At 44.2% G+C, this 23179-nt stretch overlaps 1 protein-coding gene across 3 annotated transcripts in view; it reads left to right on the top strand.

Moving 5' to 3' along the window:
* The window catches only part of LYK3 (protein kinase family protein / peptidoglycan-binding LysM domain-containing protein), a 79159-nt gene extending 56965 nt beyond the window's left edge, over window positions 1–22194 (top strand). For all 3 annotated transcript variants that reach the window (XM_086524766.1, XM_086524767.1, XM_086524765.1), the window contains 6 exons: window positions 19850–19955; window positions 20092–20243; window positions 20317–20414; window positions 20938–21085; window positions 21170–21277; window positions 21371–22194. In XM_086524766.1, the coding sequence (XP_086380892.1) occupies window positions 19850–19955; window positions 20092–20243; window positions 20317–20414; window positions 20938–21085; window positions 21170–21277; window positions 21371–21535 (777 nt within the window). In that variant the 3' untranslated portion in view covers window positions 21536–22194. The remainder of the gene's footprint in view (window positions 1–19849; window positions 19956–20091; window positions 20244–20316; window positions 20415–20937; window positions 21086–21169; window positions 21278–21370) is intronic.
* Window positions 22195–23179: the final 985 nt, after the last annotated feature.

Genomic DNA, 23179 nt, shown 5'->3' with positions numbered 1-23179 from the left:
AATTAAAATCATTATTATTAATAAGAGGTGCTTCAATGCTAGAATTACCTAGGCTCATTCTAATGACTAGAGTCCCTAAATGTGAACACTCCCTAATACCTACACCTAGCAGACACCGGTAGATGCTCCCATGCAATTAGAGTGTATGCATCGTAACTAAAGTGCCTGGCAGCCAGCTCCTTTGAGAGGCTCACAAGGTTGCCATAACACTTCCTAGGCTGTCCTGAACCCTAGAAGCAAGAGTTATAGCTTGTCCGCATCATACTTAGGGTTAGATATGCACGTCACATTCCCCCCTTTTTAAGATGAGGTATTGATGCCGAGTTGCTTGGCTTATTTGTGCCAACATTTTTGGGTAATCCATGAAGAAATCTTCATCGACCGACACTGCCTTGTGGGTTTCGTGATCCTTGAACTCCAAAAAGTACTACCGTGCTTGCTTCTTTGAACTGTGCCAAAAGTGATGGAGTAAAATTTTCTCTGGCTCCATGACTTCGCCTTCGTCTATGATCTCTCTTCAAGAATCTCCTTTTGGGAATTTCCTTAAAACAACTTCAACCAAAAAACATGGAAAACATTGTGCATTGTCCACGAGTTAGGTAACTGCAATTTCATAGACACATCACTTATCTTTTTGATGACTAGAAATGGACCATACATCCTAAAAGACAACTTTGGAATGAAATGTAGATGAAAAATTTAATGTAGTGTCGAAACTTTCAAAGAATGCTTCCGAAAATGTGACGTAAACTTAACTTCTCTATCTAAAACAATCGACTTTGGCAAACCACAAAGAGAATACCGATGCTTAATGAACAAACGTGCTACATCTTTTTTTGTGATGGTGGCCTTATAAAGAATGAGCATGCAAAACTGAAATGATCAACAATGGTTAAACATTGTGTACTACTTGAATGCAAACTAGGAGGAAGATTAGCTACAAAATCCATCGAAATGCCTTGAAATAAGCCTTCTAGAATAGGTAGCAGCATCAAAAGACCTTGTTGCTTACCTCAAGGCTCTTTAACTTTTTTGACAAATAGAGTAATGTGTGACATATCCAAAATCATCTTTTCACATTTACGGCCAATAAATGAATTTATAACTGTTTTGAAAGTTGTATTCGTGCCTTTGTGTCCACACGTGAGTGTATCATGTGCATAGTGCAATATGGCTTGCCTAAGAGAAGGTAACACACAAAGATGGTGACAAAAATACAAGAGACCATCACGAATGAGATAGTTGTTGGGTCCTTTTGCAGTAAGAGCTTGCTGCCATTCCTTAACAAACTCGGAATCTGCATGCTGATTTTTCATTCTATCAAAAGATACAAGCTGAATGGAGACTGCAGAGCTTGACTCAAGGGCCAAGATTTGTCCTTTGTGACTTAACGCTTCTGCAATTGGGTTGGCTTTACTTGAAACAGATTCAATCAAACTACCAATTTGCACACAAGACTGTGACCTCCTAGCTTGACGGTCACTCCAATGTGCACTAGGCATAGACTGGAGCCACTTGAGGAATTGATGATCAATACGAACCACAAACTCTCAACATATAAAAAATGCTTCCAATGCTTTAAGAATGAATGAAAGAGAGAAGTTCCTCATCGCACAGTGAGTAATTCTTTTTGGCACTTTTGAACTTTCTATTGAGAAATGCAATTGGATAGCCATGCTGCTGCAACACAACTCATATGGCGACGCTTGCATCTGTCCAAACCTCAAAGGGATCATCCCAAGAGACAAGGATGATGCACATAACTCCTTGAGAGCGTATAAAGCCTGGACGGCTCCCTCGGGCAACATAATGCACAATAATGTGTCTTAACCCCTTCCAAAATGTCAGTCATAACTGCAATAATGCGTGCAAAATTCTTAATATGCAAACTATATGCCTGACATAGACCTAAAAATGAGCGCACATCATATGCTATTTTAGGTGAATCCCAATTATAAACATGTTCTACTTCAACAGGGTCAAGTGACACACCACATGTAGAGATGATGTAGCCCAGATAAGTAACCTCGGTTAGAAAAAATTTCGACTTCTTAGCTGCAACACGTTGAAAAAATGAGAATGCCATCAAGGAAAATGAAGACATATACACCAATCATGTCATTGTACCCTCTTTTGAGATCAACTTTGTGGACAACTATAGCCACATTGACTCTATCAAGGACATACTCAATGCGAGGCATAGGGAACCTATTCTTGAATGTCATCTTGCTGAGGACATATAATATACAGACAAATGAGAAGACTGCGCACAAGCAAAGTAGGAGTAGCAAATGGACTTACATTAGGTCGTATGAATCCCTTGGCCACCAACTTGGGCAAGTGCTTCTCTAACTCCTCTTCTTGAGATTTGTTTAAGCGGAAGGGAGCCTTGCTGATGGGCTCGTTCCACGAGTTCGATTGCGATGATCCTCTAGACGGTCGGGAGGGAGAGTTGGTGAGAGATTATCTGTCAAGAAAAGGTGCTCATGCTTCTTAAACAAACCTGCGAACTGTTTTGTAGTTTTGAGGTCCTTAGCCGTTGGAATCGCATAAATGAATGCCGCTTGAGCTCCTCTACGTAGCTCACGCTTAGTGTGCACATGAGGGATTAGTGGCAAAGACGGAATGCCCTGCTCAATGCAAATGACCATGGGACTCTTGAGAGCCAGGGGATTATCTTTCGAATGAACTTGTGGATCAAGCTCATGAAACCAATCAATGCCTCAAATCATATCATATCCAACGAGAGGAGAAACAACAAACTTGCTTTGAAAAGATACTTGTTGAACAAAGAGTTGCACGTTAGGACATTCATGCGTGATTGAAGAGTCCCTGCCATGAGCGAATCGAGAGACCGCAATGGGTGTCTTTGGAATAGCTACTAAACATGTCCTCCTCACAATAGAATCACTAATCACATCATGCACACTATCGGAATCATACAAGATCACAATGCACTGACCATTCACATGACCATAACATTTAACAGAGATTCATTAGAAACTTGGGACGCACTACTTTGTTCATGTGTGACACTAGTAGAAGACGTGGGTTCTTTCTTAGGTTATTCTTTAGGACAATCTCATTTCGTGTGATCTTCAGTGTGCCACTTAAAGCATCTTCCTTCTTTTCCATAGCCGATTCTTTCTTAAGACTTGACCATCCTCCAACTATTTCTTTAGTAGATTTCTCATTAGGAGTCAACACATGGGTTCCCTAAGTCCTAGCTAGCCTTTCCTGCTACGTGAAGAATTCTGAGCTTTAGGTGTATTGGAAGATTGAGAAGAAGAAGAGTTACCGTTGTCCTTATCATTCTATTGATTCTGTTGGTTTTGCGAGGTACCGGAAGGTGACCGGTTCTTCTCCTTAGGCTTACCTTTGTTGTGCTTGATTTCTTGCTCTAGTGCGATCCATAGTGACATAAATTCCTGTTTTGGCCCTCCAAAACCCGAAACGGCCAAAATGTTTCGGCAAAATGGGCGAAACGAATTGATTTTTTGTTTGCCCCCTTTTGACCAATTGACCTCAAACCAACCGTTTAGGGATTTTTTGAACCATGTACAGATGCTGCCTCAAAAAATCAATAGATTTTTTGACTCACGCACATCAAATAATTTCTCTGTGTGTGTGTGAACCTTACGCGTTAGCCTGGCCCCCTCGTATTTACCTTTATGTTGATGCATCCTGGTTGCTGACTTACCTTATTCATTCGTGACTCAAGTCTCACATCTAGATTTTGGTATTTCGCATGTCTTGACAAGTGAATTTGTATGTATATTCAATGTATTATAGGTACATATATGTAAAACAAAACTTGTGTTTCGCTTTCTTTGAGCTCCAAAACGAAACGTTTCAAAAACCTTGAAACCCCGAGACGCACGAAACCTCGAAATGTTTTATGTCACACTGGTGCGATCTTGATGTAGTCAACAGGCTGTAAGACGTTTACATTGTATTTGATGTACTTGTCCAAACCAAAAAACAAAGTCTGCTTGTGATACCGATCAAGGTACTTGAGTGGCGTAAAACGCTCCTTGAGCTTATCATGGAAGTTGAACCCAATTGTAAGATAGTGGCTCGCCATCGTCGATACGCACAAGGTGCTTGCCATATGTGCCTCTTGCCCGGCTTGATACAAATTTATGTCCTCGCCAAACAAATACGTCGTAACTGTCAAAACGTCATTGGTTCAATCCATCAAGCTTTCTCTTTACTTCATCCAATCGTGCATCTGCTACAAACTTGCTTCGAAAAGCCTCTTCCAATGCTTCATGATTGGCCTTCACTTCCTCAAGTAGTCCATCGAACCACCGCTTTGCTTTTCCGCGAACCTGGAGCGGGAACACTTTTGGTTCCAGGGTCCACCACTTGTCCAAGCTAGCTAACCATCATACTTACGAGCTCGCGCGACCCACCTACAACGGGTCTCACTCGCTCTTATCAATGACGGGCCAATCCTGCACAGTTTCTCAAGCTCACTCATGTGAGTGCGTGTGTACGTACCTAAGTGTGTGTATATATATGTATATACATGTGCGTGTCTGTATGTGTCTATATTTATATATCTCCCCACGACACACATCACATTCTCTCTCTCTCTCTCTCTCTCTCTCTCTCTCTCTCTCTCTCTCTCTCTCTCTCTCTCTCTCTCTCTCTCTGAGACCCCGCTTCCGAGCGCGCGCACACACTCTCAGGTAGAGACTATGGAAGATCAAAGTAATGAAAGCTCTTTGCCGCCGTTTACAATGGCTACGGAGTGGCCTCCGCGCACACACACACACTTTTTTTTTTGTAAATCTGCTTTGATTAATTACAAGTGGGAAACCTCAAAACGAGGAAAACCCACGAAAAGAAAGGGATACAAGAAGCGGAGCACTATGAGGCTCGGAAGGCTAAAAACAGTCAAAGTAAATCCTATAGGTATCAAGAGTGATGTCTCCAGCGTCATAGGCAAAATGCAGCGCTTGACTAAGAGATAATTTGAAATAGGGAAAGGGATCAACATAAGTGCCTTGGAACATTAAGGAGTTCCTATGGTGCCAGATGGCCCACATCCCACAGAGTCCAAAACCTGACCCAGGTGAAGAACAACGCAAATTGAGATTGTGGTGACTGTAGCACCCCAAAAAGCCAAAAGCGTCTGTGAAAAGAGCCGGAAGGACAACGAAGCCGAAGAGCAGTCGACACAATCGAGACAATGTGTGTTGCCACCACAAGGATGAATCAAAAAGCGACCACAATTGATTACCCTGATGCACAATCCATACATTGGACTGAAGGATGGCATACACACTGCTAGTTGAGCTGCAATCCAATCTAGTAGTATCCAGATTCCCGTCAGAGAAGCGAGAGTCCACATCCAAAGGAGGAATGGATGAAAGAGCAGCAAGCATCCTTTGAATCTCCCTCCGAGAATAGTGAAGACTCAACCGAAAGCGGGACACTGCATCAAAGAACGAAAGAACATAACCTGAGTCATCAACCACCTGATGCACCCGACACATTCCTTTTTGGGAAAGACAATACGCTCGGTGAGGAGACCGTTGAACCAAAGTCGAAGCGAAAGCCCTGCTCCAATACAGACTCTCTAAGCGAAAAGAGTTACCCATAGAGGATTGCCCTGCTCCAATACAGACTCTCTAAGCGAAAAGAGTTACCCATAGAGGATTGTCGACCATTCCAAGCCAAATGCAAAGTGACAACCTTCCAGTCAACAATTAGAGAAGAAGTAAAGGGACATACAGGAATGTGTCCTTCAAGCTTCCCAAAAACCACGTCCCAATAAGTCGGTTTCCAATGACCAGAAGATGGGGTGACAATGTGAGTACACAAATGTGTAACCATGAGAGCCCAAGGTTGCTGCTGCTCTACCAAAACTCGCAACAACATAGCTTTCCGAGCCAGAAGATGACATCGCAAGTCCGAAATATTTAACCCTCCAAGCCCGCTTGGGAGAACACAGCTTGTCCTTATATAGAAGCCGATGACCCTTCTTGCTAGAGGAGCTCCGCCAAAAATGCTCTAAAATATTGGACATGAGGGACTGCAAATGCAACCGAGGCCAGGATAACAAAGGCAAGTAAAATTGCACATAAGCCACAAGGATGCATTGGACAATCCGGAGACGCACATGAAGTGGCCACGTGGACAATTACCAATAATTTAACTTGGAATGTAGACGTTGGAGCACCCAATCAAGTTTTTGCATAGCCGATACATTCCAACCCAGCGGCGGATAGCCCAAATGGCGAACCAGAACATGTGGAGGAATAATCTCCCTAGGCCACAATATCTTATGCCAGTCACATTCTTTCGAAGGCAGTAGCTTGGATTTGCAAAAGTTAACTTTGAGACCTGTTGCCAATCCAAACAAGTGAAGAGTATTCATAATCTGTTGTACATTATCATAGTTATTGCGAGGCATGAACAAAGAGTCATCCGCATAAGCCTGACCAACACATTGTCGTCGAGAAGATAAAGGCTGGCCATGTAGCCTACCAGTAGAAGTCAAGGAATCCAAATACATAAACAAGGGATGAGTAGCAATCGCATAAAGCAAAGCACTCAGAGGGCAGCCCGCACGTCATAGGAGATGCAGTTCAAAGAACTATGCATTCTATGTGGTATATACAGTGCGCTAGGAAATGGGAAAAAGGGGAGAAAACTCAAGTACGAGTGCCCATCGACACATCGTCCCTAGCTGTAGGTACCTGAGGAGGTGGGTCAAGACCTAGATCCAAATGATAAAAATAAAGGCACCTTGCAATGAAGAGGCTTCTCTTGTAACAATGTCGTTGTAAGAGCGAACCACCTTGTCCCAAGCTTCAACCAAAGAAGTGTTTTCATTACAAGGGAGTTTTTTCTGAACAACATTCTTCAAAGGGGACACATAATTACGAGAAGATGCCGGAATACGGGCCGTAGCAGCTTTAGCGGGTTTCTTGGGCACCAACCAAGTTTGAGAGGTCGAAACCTGTTGTTTTCCCTTGTCTTTAGTATTTGGAGAAGCAAAAAGTGCAGACAATTGTAATTGTTTCTATTTGCCTTTATTCGCCCTAGTTGTCAAGGAGGAGGTTGAAGTACCTTTGGTTTGAACCTCAGAAGATTTCAGAGGTGAGCGAGGTTGAGGAGCAGGGAGAGCCAAAGGAGGTGGTTGCAAATTTGGTTCCGGACATTCGGACTGCATATGACCAAATTTGCCACAGCGGAAGCAAGAATTTGCAAACTTGCCCCATTTAAGCTTAAATGGACGCTTTCCAACCACTACATCCCCAGAATCGATCGAAATACCTGCTGGTGTGGGGATATCCATGTCCCAATACAAAAACGGTTTGTGTTTGCGTCCAGCTTAGGAGGGCAAATGACTTTGCCCAATTGAGCAGCCAATAAAGGAAGAAAGTGACGCCAAGTGCAAGGAAAGTCGACCACCTCAACCCAGACGGGACACTTGTGACGAATGAGACTCTGATAGTCCTTGGTGAGAGCCCAAGGCAACACATGAGTCATCTGGGTATTAAAAAAAAGAGGAGACATTTCAAGCAAAGCATCCCGAGCATGCATGTCAGCCAGCAAGACTTCATAGAACTCTCGCGCGCCAAAGTAAACCCCTCGGACTGCTTGCCGTTTGAGTAGGAAATCAAGCCATTGGCCTACATCCTGAGCCATAGGCATTCTACCCGGGAAAAAAAGAATGACCGCGTTAAGAGCATATTGAGCAACAATATCCATAAGCTCCTGTATAGGGATGCGCACTTCCATAACGGGAGCGGATTCTTCTCAGGCTTGACGTGCATCCTCGAAGTCCTCATGCAAACATTCTTTGATACGGCTTGAAGCATCCATATCGGAAGATTCCATGGCTTTCCGACGCTTGTATATACATTGATCATTCGAATCCATGTGAAGGTCACACACACACACACGCGCGCGCGCTCTTTTTTTTGGGTTTTAGATATTTGACTGCTATAGACACCGACAGACACACACGAGACTGACTATTCAGAAACAATCACACCTCTCTCTCACGCACAAAACGACAGGAGGACAACGTTCATGCGAAATCAAACTTCAACCATTGGTGCGCTGTGAAGGGCCTACACAGGGTAGATGTTGTGCAGAAAAAAGTTGCGGGACACACGAGTGGCCGAAGGATTTACCACACATCCAAATCCCCCAGGCGCGTACACACGCTCATACACCCACACCCACACACTCTCACACACACACGCACACCGTTGAGGGGCGAAAACCAGAGCCATGCGGAACGAAAACGGCAACGGGCCTGCTTGCGGAACGGAGGAACAGGAATGGGTCGGAAACAAGAACGGCGCGGAACGGGAGGCTAAAAAACACCCAAATATCGTCTTTTTTAGCATTATGTGTTTGAATACAAGTAGTACTAGAGTCCTTTGACTCTAATACCCACAAAAAACAGGATTCGAAGACCATTCAACCTTATTATGACTTGATTGGGATGTGCGGCGCCCAGAGTACATAGCACATACACAACATTGAACGAACACAATGCCCATACACAATTGTCAATAACATATGTAATTATAGATTAGAGCTCTCAAATAATTGCAGGAGTAGAAGTCAGAGATAACACTTTTCGCTTAATTATGGCTAACCAGGCCCACCAAGGCGCTAACAAAAAACCAAAGGTGACATACCATAATGAGAGTCGAGACTACAAGGGGGCCAAACCAGTGACCACAATACCAAAAGATTGAAGGTGACAAATACCATAAAGATGCTAGGAGCTACAAATGTCAAAGAGGGCAAGGCTGAAGTAACCATACAAAAAGGTAAGGATAATGGAAGTCTTAAAGTCGCAACTCTCGAGCCTCAAGACTCAAGACTGAAGAGCCATTGGCCTGAGAGGCCTCCCAATTCGTAATAGCCGGCTGTAAATCATGCACATCCTCCCATTTCTCATCATCGAGCTCTAGGCCCGGCTCGATCTTTGCCACCGATGAAGTACCTAGTGTTGGTGGATGTGCATCTCCACCTGCGTGAGGAGCCTCTTGCTCCATCTCTCACTATGTAAAAGGATCTGTCTGTTTGTCTGTACTCTTGCAAAGCATTTTCAAATTTACACTGACAAAGACAAGATCATTAGCCCTCTCCACTCCAAGCCGATTCCTCTTCTTGGAAGCAATGTGGCTAAAGGTACTCCACAATTGCTCCAAGCATGAGGTACTAACTGATTGGTTGAGAATACGGATCACCAATCTCTGAAGCTCAGGGCCATCATAGCCATAGTCCTCCCACCATAGCACAGAACCTATCTTCTTGCAATCAATCTGAGCATATGGACTGCCAAATGACCCCTGCATCTCTCTGTACTGTCTCAACTGATCTCTGAGAATGCGTCGCCTATCTCTGTCTAGAACCATCTTGTTTAAGATCTTTGTAAATTGGTTCATGACTTCTCTATCTGTCTCTTGCCCTGCACCTTGGAACTCTGGATCCACCATGTACGCTGCCCCGTGTAAAATGGAGGCATATGAATTCCACCTCGAGCTGCAAGCGCATGGATCTTCTCATATCGCTCTACTTTCGGCTCAAGCTGTGCAAGTTGCTCGATCATGTGGTCCATTGCCTCATAAATTTTGCCAATGTAAAGGATCCATGCCATCCAGAACTCGAAGCAAATGAACCACTGGTTTTACCTGTGCGTCTAGACTCTTGAGGTTCTTATAGAACTCAAGATCCTTTGCCTTATCCTTGCACAAAATCCTTGTAACAGCTGTCTTTGCATAGGGGGAGGTGGTGAACTCATATTGATGAAGACCCGTCGGACCGCATTTTGACATTAAGACAGCTTGCGCACAAGAAGAAAGTGGAATGCGAAGCGGGTGTCTGAATACTTTAGAAGCACTTTGCCACCTGACCTCTTGAGGTACTCACTCCGAACCAAGTTGTGATTGTTGATGAAAGTAACAATCTTCACTGCATCAGCAATGACTGGAGCGATCCAGTCTAGCTTGCCGATGTCTTTTAGAAGGTTGTTCAAGTAGTGTGCCATGCAAAAGCACACTGTCACATGTGGATAGTGGCCCTGTATAATAGCTGCTGCTGCCCTGTCTGATGCCTCCCCATCTGTTACAAAGGCCACCACGTGTTGCTCACCGATCATTTCTATGGTCGATATCCACTATGCAGAGAGAACATCGACGGACTTGCCACGCTCGGTGGCATCATGAGAGTGCACAAAGTACATCTCTCCACTCGAGTATGCGACGAGACCATGGATAGATCTCTTCCTTGTATCGGTCCACCCGTCGGCAATGAGGAAAACGCCATGTTTGGCCCAAAGTGTTGAATATTGAGTGTTGCTTGCGCCACGATAGCCTTCTCTTGATCGAGCAAAGAGGTTTGGAGAGCCTCTGAAGATGACGGCACATAGCCGGTGCCATACTCTTCTATTAGTTGCACCATGACTTTCCAATACTCTTACCTATTTCGATCAAACATAGAAGAGGTTAGTATCAAAAAGGCAAAAACGACGATAACGGAAGAAATGAGGGAGAAGATTGATAAATCATAAAACAAACCTCGCCGCGACAAATGGGATATGGTCGTGATAGAAGAATCAGGCCTCGGGCGCATCCACCTCTTCCTTCTTCTTTGGGTCCCAAGAGGTGGCAAGGGTCCTTTGGCGACGAAGCAGACACGATGAAGATCCACTGGCACCTAAACCGGGTAGAGAGGAAGAAGGGAAAATGAGGATCTTTGGATCGATACCTTTGAATGCGGGCTTGGCTTTATGATTGAATTGCCGATCCTTTTCCTCGAGCTCCTTCCTCTTCTCGATGGTTACGTTGGTGCAAAATTTCACCTCATGTCCCAGCACTCGAAGAAAGTGTGCCCTCACTTTGTCATGCCCCCCTTTCTGCGTGTAAGAGCATAGGTTGCATGCCCATGCATGAGAACCTCTCGCCGCCGACAAGGTGCCCTCCGAGGTCACTTCATCCCACCTCGACCATTCCTTCGCCTATTGAGTGTTGCCCGCATGAACGGAGGGGGTTGTACGAGAAGAAGAGGCCATGGATTATCCGTGAAAGAGAGAGAGCTTGATCTTTGAGGGTTTGAGAGAGAGAGAGAGAGAGAGAGAGAGAGAGAGGGGCTTGAGAGAGAGAGAGGCTTGATTCCGTGAGAGCTTGAGCAATGAGAAGTTGAGATAGAGAGCTTGAGAGAGAGGCTTCACCTCTTGAAAGTTGAGACCGAGAGAAAGAGAGCTTGAGCCTTCAGCCTTGAGGGTTAGCCCAAGAGAGAGAGAGGTTGAGAGCTTGAGCCTTGATGCCCTATGGCTTGAGAGTTGAGAGCAAGGGAGAGAGGGCCTTCAACCTTGACCTTGATGCATTTGTGAAGAATGGGGGAAGAGGGGAATTATATAAGCTCTTGTTGGTTGTAAATGGCCGTTGGCTGTCCCAAACAACCGTTTTTTTTAACTTTAAAAACTGTCCGTTTTTGGCCGTTGGGAACGTTACGGCCCGTTCTTGCCTGCTCGTTCTGGTCACAACATTCCCGCTGGAACGCTTGTCCGTTGTGGGGCGTTCCAAAAACTTCCGACCGGCCAGAACGCCGTTCTGGCGTTTCAAGGCCCCAAAACACCGTTCCCCAGTCACTCTGGCGAAAACAGGAAAACCCAACCTGAGAGGCGAACACTTAGATGCCTGTATACATAGAGGGAAACACGGATGGTGACACACCTAAATCACACACACAAGACAAATGAGAGCGCAACCCTAATAGGGTTTTGCTGGTCGACTGTGCAGAGGCAGCCTGCTACGCTATGAGCTCACTGTAGCAAAACGCATGTGTAGGGCCCACAAAGCAGGCAGTTGACGCGGTCGTGTAGTACCAAGGGCACACAGAGGCAGAGGATGCGCAGCTCACAGAGGGCGCATGTTCTCACCACCACACACACACACACACACACACCAAAATGGAAAGGTTTCTAAATCAGTTTTTACTGTTTTTTTAGGTTTCAAAACTTCGTTTTGCTGTTTTTAAAGGTTTGACAAGCGTTTCTTGCTGTTTTTTAGGGTTTCTTGTATTAATTTTCCTTTTTAGAGTCTCTCTCTCTCTCTCTCTCTCTCTCTCTTTGGGCTACTCATTGATGAATTGGAATACATGGTTCTTGATTTTATGCAGCAAGAAGGCATAGAAGAGGTTAAGATTGGAAATGCGGTGATCATGCTTTTGCTTTATGCCGATGATGTAGTGCTCTTGGCACATACCTTAGAAGATGCACAAAAGCTTATGAGTGTCTTGGAACGCTTTTGCCTACATAGCGGGCTGATCGTGAATGGATCCAAAACCAAGGTTATGCTTGTAAAGACCCTCAATGACGAAAATCCATGCATTGTATACAACAATGAGAAACTTGAAGTGGTAGATCACTTCAAGTATCTTGGCCTTGAGGTTCCATCCAATCATAAATGGAAGGATTGTGCAATGCGTCGCTTGGAAGCCGGAAAGAGGGCTTATTATGCATTTGAGAACATGTGCAATGCAGGACAGATCAAGTGTTGGGCTCTCATAAAGCACCTCTTTGACACATTGGTGACACCGGTGCTTCTTTATGGAGTGGAGGTGTGGGGTGGAAGCATCGGGAAGTCTACTTGGAAAGAGTTTGAGAATGTCCAAAAGCATTTTCTCACCAACTTTCTCCAAGTCAAGACACAAACACCCTACATGCTCTTACTTCTTGAGTCCGGATCGCTTCCCATTGAGGTCTTGGGCATGGAAAGGGTTGTGGAGTACATGCATAAGACACAACGTAGCCCTTTGCATCGACTTCCTAGAATCGCATATGAAGCAAGTCAAAAGGTTCAAAAGACATACAAGAGCAAAATACTAAGTTCGGGGTGGATGCTTGATATCAACAAATGGTTTGGAAGATCGGATGCATGTCACTTGGTCAAGGATGCGTCGATCGACTCCCAAGTTAATGAGGCCTTCTTACAACGCCAATGTATCATGGCTTGGGAGAAATCCGGAGGTTCTCGCTTCAGCCATTACACCACACACGTTGGCCCAAACTACAAATCTCTCTTCTTCTCGGAACGAGGTAACCGAACCCATTCCTACATCCTTGAGCCCATCCCATTGAGTGCGATCCGCACCATTGCCTCCATTCGTCTTAGCTCCCATTCTCTTCGCTGCGAGACAGGACGTTGGGGCACTGGCGAGGAGTGTCATCGACTTTGCACCTTATGCCCTCGTCAAGTGCGAGAGAGTGAGTACCACACACTACTTGAGTGCTCAGCTTTTGACCACATTAGGTCCTCTTTTCCCCATATATTCAGCCATGAGCTCTCCCTACATACCTTCCTCTCCCAACCACGATGTGGACTCTCTATTGCGATGCTCATTTCAGCCATTTTTGAGCATCGAGAGTCACTTATGAACTCCACTCACACCACGTGACATGTTCATTTGGTCCCATAGGTCATATTTGACCTCCCAGGACGATAATAGAACTATCTATCTATCTATCTCTCTCTCTCTCTCATGGGAAGCATCGGAGAAGTGCCAACGGCTTCCCCCACGTAAGAAGACACATCCCTCGCCGGCCATCCACTAAGCCTCTTTCATGCGGATAGGGAAGAGGATGTCGGCAATAGAGAAGGAAATGAGAGAATGGAGAAACGAAGTGGAAGAGTGGAGGAAGGAGATGAGCACTATTCTTCAAAGATGGACGGATGAAAGAGATGTCATGCTTAGGAGGATCGCTTCGCTGGAGGAGAAAGTGGTCATCCAAGATTCCATCATCCGAAATCTACAAGGTGAGCTTTTTGAAGTCAAAAGTGGGCGACTTGAAGAAGGGGAATTTCAGCCTTCCATGATGGACGAGTTGAAGAGAATCAAAGAACAAGTGCGGGTCATCAAGGAGGAGGAGGAAAAGAAGTCATCTTGGGTCGAGGTCATCACCAAGACATAAAAGAAAGTGAAGGCGATCGAGAAATGAATCGAGGTCGCCAAGAAAGGGAAAGGTAACGAGGCTTCTTCTACACCTGCCATCATTAAGATGACCCTCGAAGACGAGCAAAGAAGGCGGTTACGTGCCTTACATGTGAGGGTCACCGGCCTCAAGGATGTCATAATGTTGACAAAGAGGTCACAAGCCTCATGTCCATGATGGAAATGCCTTTACACACAAAGGCATGAAGGGTGGGCAAGAGGAGTGAAGGCCCGAGAGAATCCTCAAAGCAAAGAACACTCATACTACGTTTCCTCTCCGTGGAGGAGGAGGAGTTCTTGAAGAAGAGGCAAACCCTCAAGAAGACAAGTATTTTTCTCGGTGATGATCTAACCCTCTCGCAACTAGCTCACATGAGAGAGGTGATGCCAGAGATTACAACAGCAATGTAGGAAAGACTGCCTTCTACAGAGATGGTCGGGTGGTGATTGTAGAGCGACGCTCTACATGACGATGTGAGACCTATGGGACCATACTGAAGATGGCAGTTTGGAATTGTAATGGATCTTATAGGTTGGATGTGGGCGCCTGGGGAGGATAGCTTTCAGGACAGGGACATTATATTCTTCTCAGAGACTCATCAGGCCTCTAGAAAGATGATGCCACATGTGACAGGATATAGATAGGAGAGAGCTTGCCAGACTGACACACAATCTGAGCATGGGAGCAGAGGACCGAGAGGAGTAGCAGTATTATTCCGTACGATCTGCCACGTCAGCAGTCAGTGCCAAATCCGGATTCCATACAGCCTTTCGCCCCTTCAGCATTCGGACAATTTGTTTGTACGGTCCTGCCCTTGGATGGTCACGTCACGTCTTCTCTTTGTGACAATTCATGGACATGCTTTTGTGATCTCTATACAGAGCTTTAGGTTGCTAAAATCTACATTTCTTCTCAATGCTTATTTATCTACGCGTTTGCTCTTTGGGTAGGGTTTTGTTGATACATATTGTCTTTGTGTGTGTTTTAAGCGTCGGAAAGCCATGGGAAGTTTCTTGGATGCCACTTCTGAGATCAAATATGAGGACTTTGAGGAGGCTCAAAAAGCTTGGAATGGTCTGGCACTTGATCTCGAAGTGCGTATTCCTGTGCAAGAACTCATGGACCCGGTTGTGCAGTATGCCGTGAATGCAGTCATCTTGTTTTTCCCGTGGAAAATGCCTACTGTGCAAGATGTTTGGCAATGGGTCGATTTTGTTCTCAAGCGCTAGGCTGTCTGTGGTGTTTATTTTGGTGCTTGTGGATTTTATGAAGTCCTGTTGGTGGATATTGAATCCAGAAATCTGTTGTTGCTGGAGACGTCTCCACTCTTCTTTAGCACGCAAATGACCCATGTCGTGGGCACTGACAAAGGATTATCAAAGTCTTATCCACCATAAATGCCCGATGTGGGTGAAAATAATGGACTTCCCTCGCATGTGGACACTGTCTACCGTTGTTGGTTGCACAACTTGGGAAAGTGATATGTCCCTCAAAATTGGATGCGAACACCAATAGGTTTTGCATTCTATGGGATACTGATAAACCTACCCCGAAAGCATTATGGTTGATTCGGGGAACCCGCGGGTGGGCAAGTGCCCATTCAAACTCAAATGAAATAAGTTTGCAAATTCATGTTTTCGATATGGTAAATTTGGGTACATGCAATCTGAATGCTATCTAAATGCCCTAAGCCTGCTTTGTAGTCCCCTCCTTCAATAGTTTCGTCATCTTCTTCGGTCTCTACGTGCAAACCTATCAGCGAGGCTAATCAAAATGGATGCTCATTTGTTAATGTAGCTCCCAATGTGAAAAAAGGGAAAGCCAAGCCTGCAGTTCCTGGTAATGCCAATGTTGTGAAGGGTAAGAATGTGGGGTCCAGTGATTCTAGCGCTTGAGAGGTGCCTAAAAAGATGATGAAGATTTGCACTCCACCTTCCTCTCGTAACTATGTTCCATTTGTCAATGCCAATAAGAATGTATTGTTCAAGCAACTTCCATGTAATAACAATCACACGTTGATTGAGGCATGGAAAAAAGCGATGTATTTTTATAAAGATGTAATCATTGGTGAGGCTTCCACCTTAAATTCTGTGGAAACTTTATCTGCACTGCAGCAACCGATCTTCTCTAGCACAGATCAGATGGAAGAAGACGTGCACATGTGCACGTCTACCTAATTCCTATGTTTTTTTGCCACTTCTACATATGATTTTCCATGCATAATCACATTAGATGCATCTCATACACTGTGCGTGGGTTTTGTAACCTTGATAACTGGTGGCTAACCTGACACTATGTAAATACATGTAGGGCAGATATAGTTGTTTTGCAAGAACACAATCGGCATAAGTTTGCTGGTCGGTGTTCGTATTTTGCGGGTTATTGGATTGTGTATGCTTGCTTTCATGGTTACTTCGGAGTGTTTATGATGGTTCTGCATGACCTTTAACCAGTTTTGTGAGCAATGACACACACGGTCGCTAAAATGTTTATCGAATGGTCAGATTTATGGAATTGAAGGCATCCATGCATATACAACCTTTCGGCAAAGGGCCGCCTTATGGCGAGACATCTCTTTCTTATCCATGGACCACCAATTCACTCCTTTGTGGTGATATTAACAATACTCATGATATGCATGATAGCACCACAGGCAATTCATACATGTTTCTCGTGGAGAGACAAGCATGAGATCATCTCCTCGCTTCTGCATCGATGCTTGATATATGGCATTATTTGTATCCCGATCTCGGGATTTACTTTTCGACATGTTGCTCATTACTCATATCACACACGACTGGATAGATGGTATGTACTCAACTCATAGCATTACGATGATTTTGTATGCGATATTAGAATGGATTACACTTTGTAGCTATCGGATCATCACCATGTTTTATTGAATTTCTACTTTGGGCAATCTTTATGTGATAGACCTCTTTCTCGAAAGCGTCTGTTGTATATTAACAATGCTTATGTTACTCATGAGGCCTTTCAAGATATGATTTCTGAACTTATTCCCCCCTTGCTTGCTCACATGCATCTTGATCTTGATGCTGCTTGGTTTCGCTTTGTATGCGAGTGCAATGTGCTATTCGGGATTATTGTAAACAATACATGCATCAAATTCGAGGCAATGCTAATGATGTCAAGCAGGTTTGTCAATTGTTTCAGGAATTGGCTGACTCGTGGTCGTTATCTGTTTGTCGGAGTTGTGTGAAGCTCGGGTATGTATACAACTCGATGACAAGCGGAAGCTTGACAAATGGCAGACGCATGCTAGTGAACGTGCTTTTGTGCGTAAAGGCTATGCTTGGAAACAAATTTTCAAGCATCTGCACACGAGGGTTTTCCAGGACATTAAGCGGGCAAAGCTTCCTTGAGGTGCTTGGCCATCATCCAAACAGGAATTTGCTGATGTCACGGTCTCACATTATAGACAGGTGTCTGTTGCTCCTTCTCAGGCATCTACAACGGTTTGTGGAGCACGACAATTGTTGCTCTCTCTTGTCTAATCAATCATTTCTTCTCAGGATGCACAATGCCTTGAGGAACCTTTCACTGATTCTGAATTGCATTGTGTGTTGCTTGCATTGGGCTGTTGGCGATTCCCTGGCTCGGATGGGTTATCGTGGAGTTCTTCCTCTCCTTTTAGGAGACTTGTAAAGAGCCTTTGTTGTTCATGATGAATGCGCCATGGGAGAAACAAGACTTGTCAGTATCATGGAAAGAAGGTTTGCTTAAATTGTTGCCTAAGCAAGCACTATGCGAGCAATTTTCTCATTGGCGGCCAATTGCTTTGATGCTTGTTGTTTATAAGATATTGGCTGAGTTGTTGGTGAACTGGATAAAAGATAACCTTCTTACAGGAATTCATTAGGCTCAGTATGGTTTCATACCACGTCGCCAAATCATTGACAACTTGGCTAATGTTCTAATTGGCATGGAATATGCAATAGGATATACTTGTCATGCAAGTTGACATTGAAAAGGCTTTTGACACTGTGCAGTGGGACTACATTGCTATTAGGACGCGGTGTCTTGGGTTTGGTCTTAAATTAGCCAATATCGTTTATTTCTTGTATGCTCGCAATTCGTCTTCGGGGATTCTTGAAGGTGAAACAATAGAATCTTGGCCTCTTGGTTGTTTAGTTAGGCAAGGCTGCCCCCTTAGTGCATTGTTGTATGCTATTACCAGCCTTGAGCTCTTCTGCTTGCTTGCTTGTGTCAGCATCGATATCAAAAAAGTCTTGCGTTTGATATCGATGGGGAAACTTTGCACTCTCAAGCGTTTTGGTAGTCTCAATATCTTGGACTTGTGTCGGCATGTTCTTGCTAGGAAAGCTATGGTGTTGCCTACTCTTGTGCAAAAAAACCAGCCTTGAGCTCTTCTGCTTGCTTGCTTGTGTCAGCATGTTGTTACTTCCTCCTTTGGCCATTGGCAACCACTTCTCTAGGAGGTCATGTTTGGCAAGATGGAAGGATACATTCCTGGATGTCGTGTTACTTCCAGTTTGATTTCTGCTTGGAAAGATGTTACAATTCATTTATCATGGCATGGTTGACAGCAGCGGGAAGGGAATTTGCTTTGATTGGAGAGTCTTCGTTGGAGTCGGGCATTCTCTCTTACTTTGGTCAACCGTTCGCCTCGTCAGGCATACTTTCTCTCTTGACGTGGCCTTCGAGTGGTTGGTGGTGTGGTTGATGAGGTGGGCTACACTTTTCAGTTTCCCATTGCCGCTTGACATTTTGGATTGGGTATATGCATTACTGTTAGCTATGGCGAGAGCTTCAGCACATGCTGGTTGACCTTTTGCCCATCCCGCCCTTGGCTGATGGTGCTCACATGTCTGATTGGTTTTTTTGGGACATGCCCTTCGAGGCTATGCTTGCTAGTCAGATTTATGCTCTTCTTCTACCACGGCCCTGGCTTGCTGACCACTGTAATGCGCTGTGGTCAATGCACTAGTTTGATATTTGGTGGAACTTGGAAGAAGCCACTGTCTCCTCTCTGAAAGAACCAGTTGCCTTTGAAGGAGTGATGATTTCTATGGCGATGCTTGCTTGGAGTTCTCCCAGTGGGCTCTTTTCTCTATCCACGTCATATCTGCTCTTCTCGTTGTGTTCCTTGCTTGAGTGCGGAACAGACTGTTAGTCACCTGCTTTGGGATTGCTGCATTACTGGAGGTTTCCTTCGCCGCATAGCAGCTTGTATGCAGCTCCCTTTTCCCTCTATGGTCTTCCACAAAAGGTTTTGGGCTTTGGCATTCTCTCGCCTTCCTTACAGCGATTTGCGGTCTTCTTTATGTGGGTCAGATTTTGGGCTTATTGGACCCTGTGGTGTCAACGTAACGGCTGCATGTTCCTTCGCTTTGATGCAGATTCCTTTCAGTTTTTCAGGCTTTCCCTTGGGCAATCTTTACGTTTTGCTTGGGAAGTTGGTGATATCACCTCAGAGATGCATCAGCTTTCCTATGAATGCTTTGTCCTCTATCATAGATGAACACTTTTGTGTTCGTGCTTTTGTATATGATTCTTTCTGTGGGTTTTCCCTGCCTTGAGGTTCCCACTTGTAAATTAATCACAAAGATTTACAACAAAAAAAGTGTGTAAAAAAGAATTAAACTGGGTTGGCATATTTTCTTCTCCTTGTTGGGGCTTCAATCGAACCTTACTCTGGCTTGAATTGGAGGTCAGTTTTTTTTTGGTTTGGGTTGACGTTGGTCATGTACACTAGGAACAAGATCTATGTGCTGGTATTGTGTATTGTGTGTATACGTGCATATGAACTTGTAGACTTTTGAGCACAGTATCCCTTGCCACAAAGCGTCAGAAAGTGCATCTTTGCGATTTGAATATTGCAAAATTCTGCAGAATGAGTTGCTTGGCTATGCATCTTGCGAGGATGAACTGTTTCTTGTCTACGAATATGCAGAGCATCGAGCTTTGGCTGACCGATTGCACGACCCTATTCCCAAAGGTAACGAACGGTGGAATTCCTTGATAGAAGCTTTAGCTCAATGTATCTTTTATGTCTTCTCTGTGGAATATTGCCATCGCATGACACCCTTGGAAGTGCTCTGCTGGAAGCTTATTTATGTGATGCTTTTTGACAGGGTTTACTCCATTGACTTGGAATGCAAGAGTACAAATTGCATTGGATACAGCTAAAGGTCTGGAATATATTCATGAGCATACCAAGGAGCATTATGTCCATCGAGATGTCAAAACAAGCAATATTTTGCTTGATGGCGACTTTCGCGCCAAGGTAAACTGTACCGTGGAGTATTTGGGTATGTTTTGAACAACAGGGTAACTGATCTTTATCATTTGTTCTTCAGATTGCAGACTTTGGACTCGCCAAGCTAGTTGAAAAGACATGCGTGGGAGAAGCTTCTGTGACAAGAATCGTTGGTACTTTTGGCTACCTTGCTCCAGAGTAAGGTCATTTCCTTCAATCTGTCAGCTTGGGACAGAAAATGCTGAGCATACTTGTAGGTGGATTCTTAGCACAACGCATGCAACATGTCATGTTGGCATAGTAGGGTGTTGGAAGGTCATGACTTGTGTAAGTCTAACCAGTTGCTTTAGCTAAATTACAAGGTTTACCACACTATGAAGCTGTTGAGCCAGGAGTTTGACCTAGAATGCCCCTCAGGTGCTTGTCAAGTTACGTCCTAAATCATCCAATACATATATGTACATCATCAACCACAACTAGAGAAGCGTATGCAATCACTTACTCTGATGTGTTCCGGGAAATGCTCTCTGACTAGTCAGAAGTTTTTGCCATCTGTGTTTTATGTAACATACAATCTGCAATGTGTAGCGCCCGCTGTTTGTGTTTGAGAGGAAACACAAACTAGTGCTTGTCGCTGAATGCAGGTTTCCCTGGAGATGCTGAAGTTAATAACAGTTCAGTGATCAAAAGCAAAACATAAACCAGTGCTTGCTGATTGCAGGTATAGCCGTGATGGTATAGCCACATCAAAGAGTGATGTTTATGCATTTGGTGTTGTCCTATTCGAGCTCATAACGGGGAAGGAAGCCATTGCAAAAAGCAAAGTTACTTTGCCGACAACTCCTGAGCGCCGGTCGCTAACGTCCATTGTAATTACAAATTTTGTTCGTCTGTGTTTTCATCTTTTGCTGTCCACAATAATCCTATCTGCTTATACTAATCCTATTGTTCAGATGGTAAGAGCACTTCGCGAGAGCCCAAGTTTTTTGCAGATGGGTCGATTACGTGAGCTTGCAGACCCCAATCTTCTGGACATGTTCCCTCACGATTGTCTCTACAAGGTAGACCGCGCGCCCATTTGGGTTTTGAGCCTTGCAGGTCATATAAGTTAGCTAATGTGTGCGAGTGGTTCTGGTGTGTTGGGGGGCAAGCAGATGGCAAAGCTCGGACAACAGTGTGTAGAGGAGGATCCCATTCTACGGCCGGACATGAAATATGTTGTTTTTACACTCTCTCAGATATTTCTGTCATCAGTTGAATGGGAAGGTAGCCTTGCAGGCAACAGCCAGATCTTCAGTGGCCTCATTCAAGGGAGATGACTTCCCTCCCTCATCTTGTACAGGCCTTAAAATTAAATGCTGTGGTGCAAGACTCCAATGAATGTAAGTATTTGCAAGAAGGTGATCAAGTAGAGAAAACAAGCAATGTTTTCCTTGTCAGTTGTTCAGTCTTAAACTCTGGAAAGTAAGTTCCTCAACAAAGGAACTAATTGAGGTGGACTTTACGCAGAGGGGGAGGGGTTCCTGTGTGTTTGGAAGACCCATACTGCATCCTTGTCCTCTCAGTCGTTATCATGCATTTATCCAAATGCCCCTGGCTCCTCCCATCCTCCTCTGTTTTGGAGCTGGATCTTCCAGGCTTTGCCACACCCACTCCTGCCTCTGTATCCTACACTATGCCTTCGCAAGAGGGGATGGAAGAGTGCCTTACAGGGTTTTAACAAGGAGGTCCACAGAACTAGAGACCTTTTCCTCAAGGTGAAAGGGTAGATTGAACATGAAAGTTCCAAGTGTGGAAAGGCGAAAGTTAACAATGATGAAAATTGAAGGATGGATTCAAAATTCACTAGGGCCCATCTGCAAATTCTTGCTATCTCAACCTTGATTAGGTAATGTCAATTTTTCTCCCCACACCAAGGGACTTATCACAAATATTCATGTACTAAATTTGAGTATTATGTCACCCTTTCTTTGGTTCTTCTGACGTCTTCTAGGAGATGCAATTTCAAGGTATGTTTTGGAGAAAACAATGAAGAGCTGTGGATGTTTTCATCTTATAAATGATGAGCATTCGACTCAAAAATTCTCATTATTGTCGCGCTCAAGACACTTCTGAAGCTAATTTTTCTCCATTTCTTTAAGACAAGAATTTGTGAGGTAATAAATTGTTGTCTTCTCAATGCACACAACAAATGGTGCACACACTTTGCATCCACTCTACAATGCCGTTATTTTGTGATGAAAATCAGATAAACAGAACTAGATTTGATGGTGCAAGTCTTCAAGCATACTTGGGCAAGCTTGGTGATGATAATAAGGTCAAAATACATATAGCCTTCCACGCTTGGCCAACCTTGCTAGCAATAAGTAGCCTCTACCGTTGACACTAATGCTTCTGTAGGTTTTAGTTTATCCTTGTTTTGTGCCAATTCAACGTGCATGTTCAAATTTGTGGGTGGAGCATTAGCTCCAGCACTCCTTAGTCTGAGTTTACAAGGGGGAGGTGTGTGTAATTCCAAATTAGTGCATAGAATGTGTTAACACGTAGGTATTAAGTAAGTCTTGAAACTTTAAGTAGTTTGGTTACACTCATTTAAGGAAAGTGTTATGGTCAAAGGTTGGATGCACCTAGACGTGGAGGGTTTGTCATTATGCTCCATTCCTCCTTCCCCTTTGCAAGCTGAGAAATGGGGGCTTTGAAATTTGTGAACAACCCAATCTTGAATTTTCTATATTCTTAGTCAGGAGGAGATTGAAATGCAAAAAATCATGAAGTGTATAGAGTGATGGAAAATTGATTTATAGTTTTAGGAGCACAGTCATCTGTATTGTCATCATATCCTAATTTGTTTGATTATACTTCATACATACTTTATTAGGATTGCAAAGAATTTGTTCAATTTCTTTGACAACATTGGGGCTTGTGCCATGGGTTGTCTGTGATGTGGCCAGGAGTGTAAATGA

This window comes from Adiantum capillus-veneris, chromosome 12 (genome assembly GCF_014529385.1).
Source record: "Adiantum capillus-veneris isolate H3 chromosome 12, ASM1452938v2, whole genome shotgun sequence".
Lineage (NCBI taxonomy): Eukaryota > Viridiplantae > Streptophyta > Polypodiopsida > Polypodiales > Pteridaceae > Adiantum > Adiantum capillus-veneris.
Note: the sequence above shows the minus strand (reverse complement) of the source record. Positions and strands in the feature narration are given on the sequence as shown.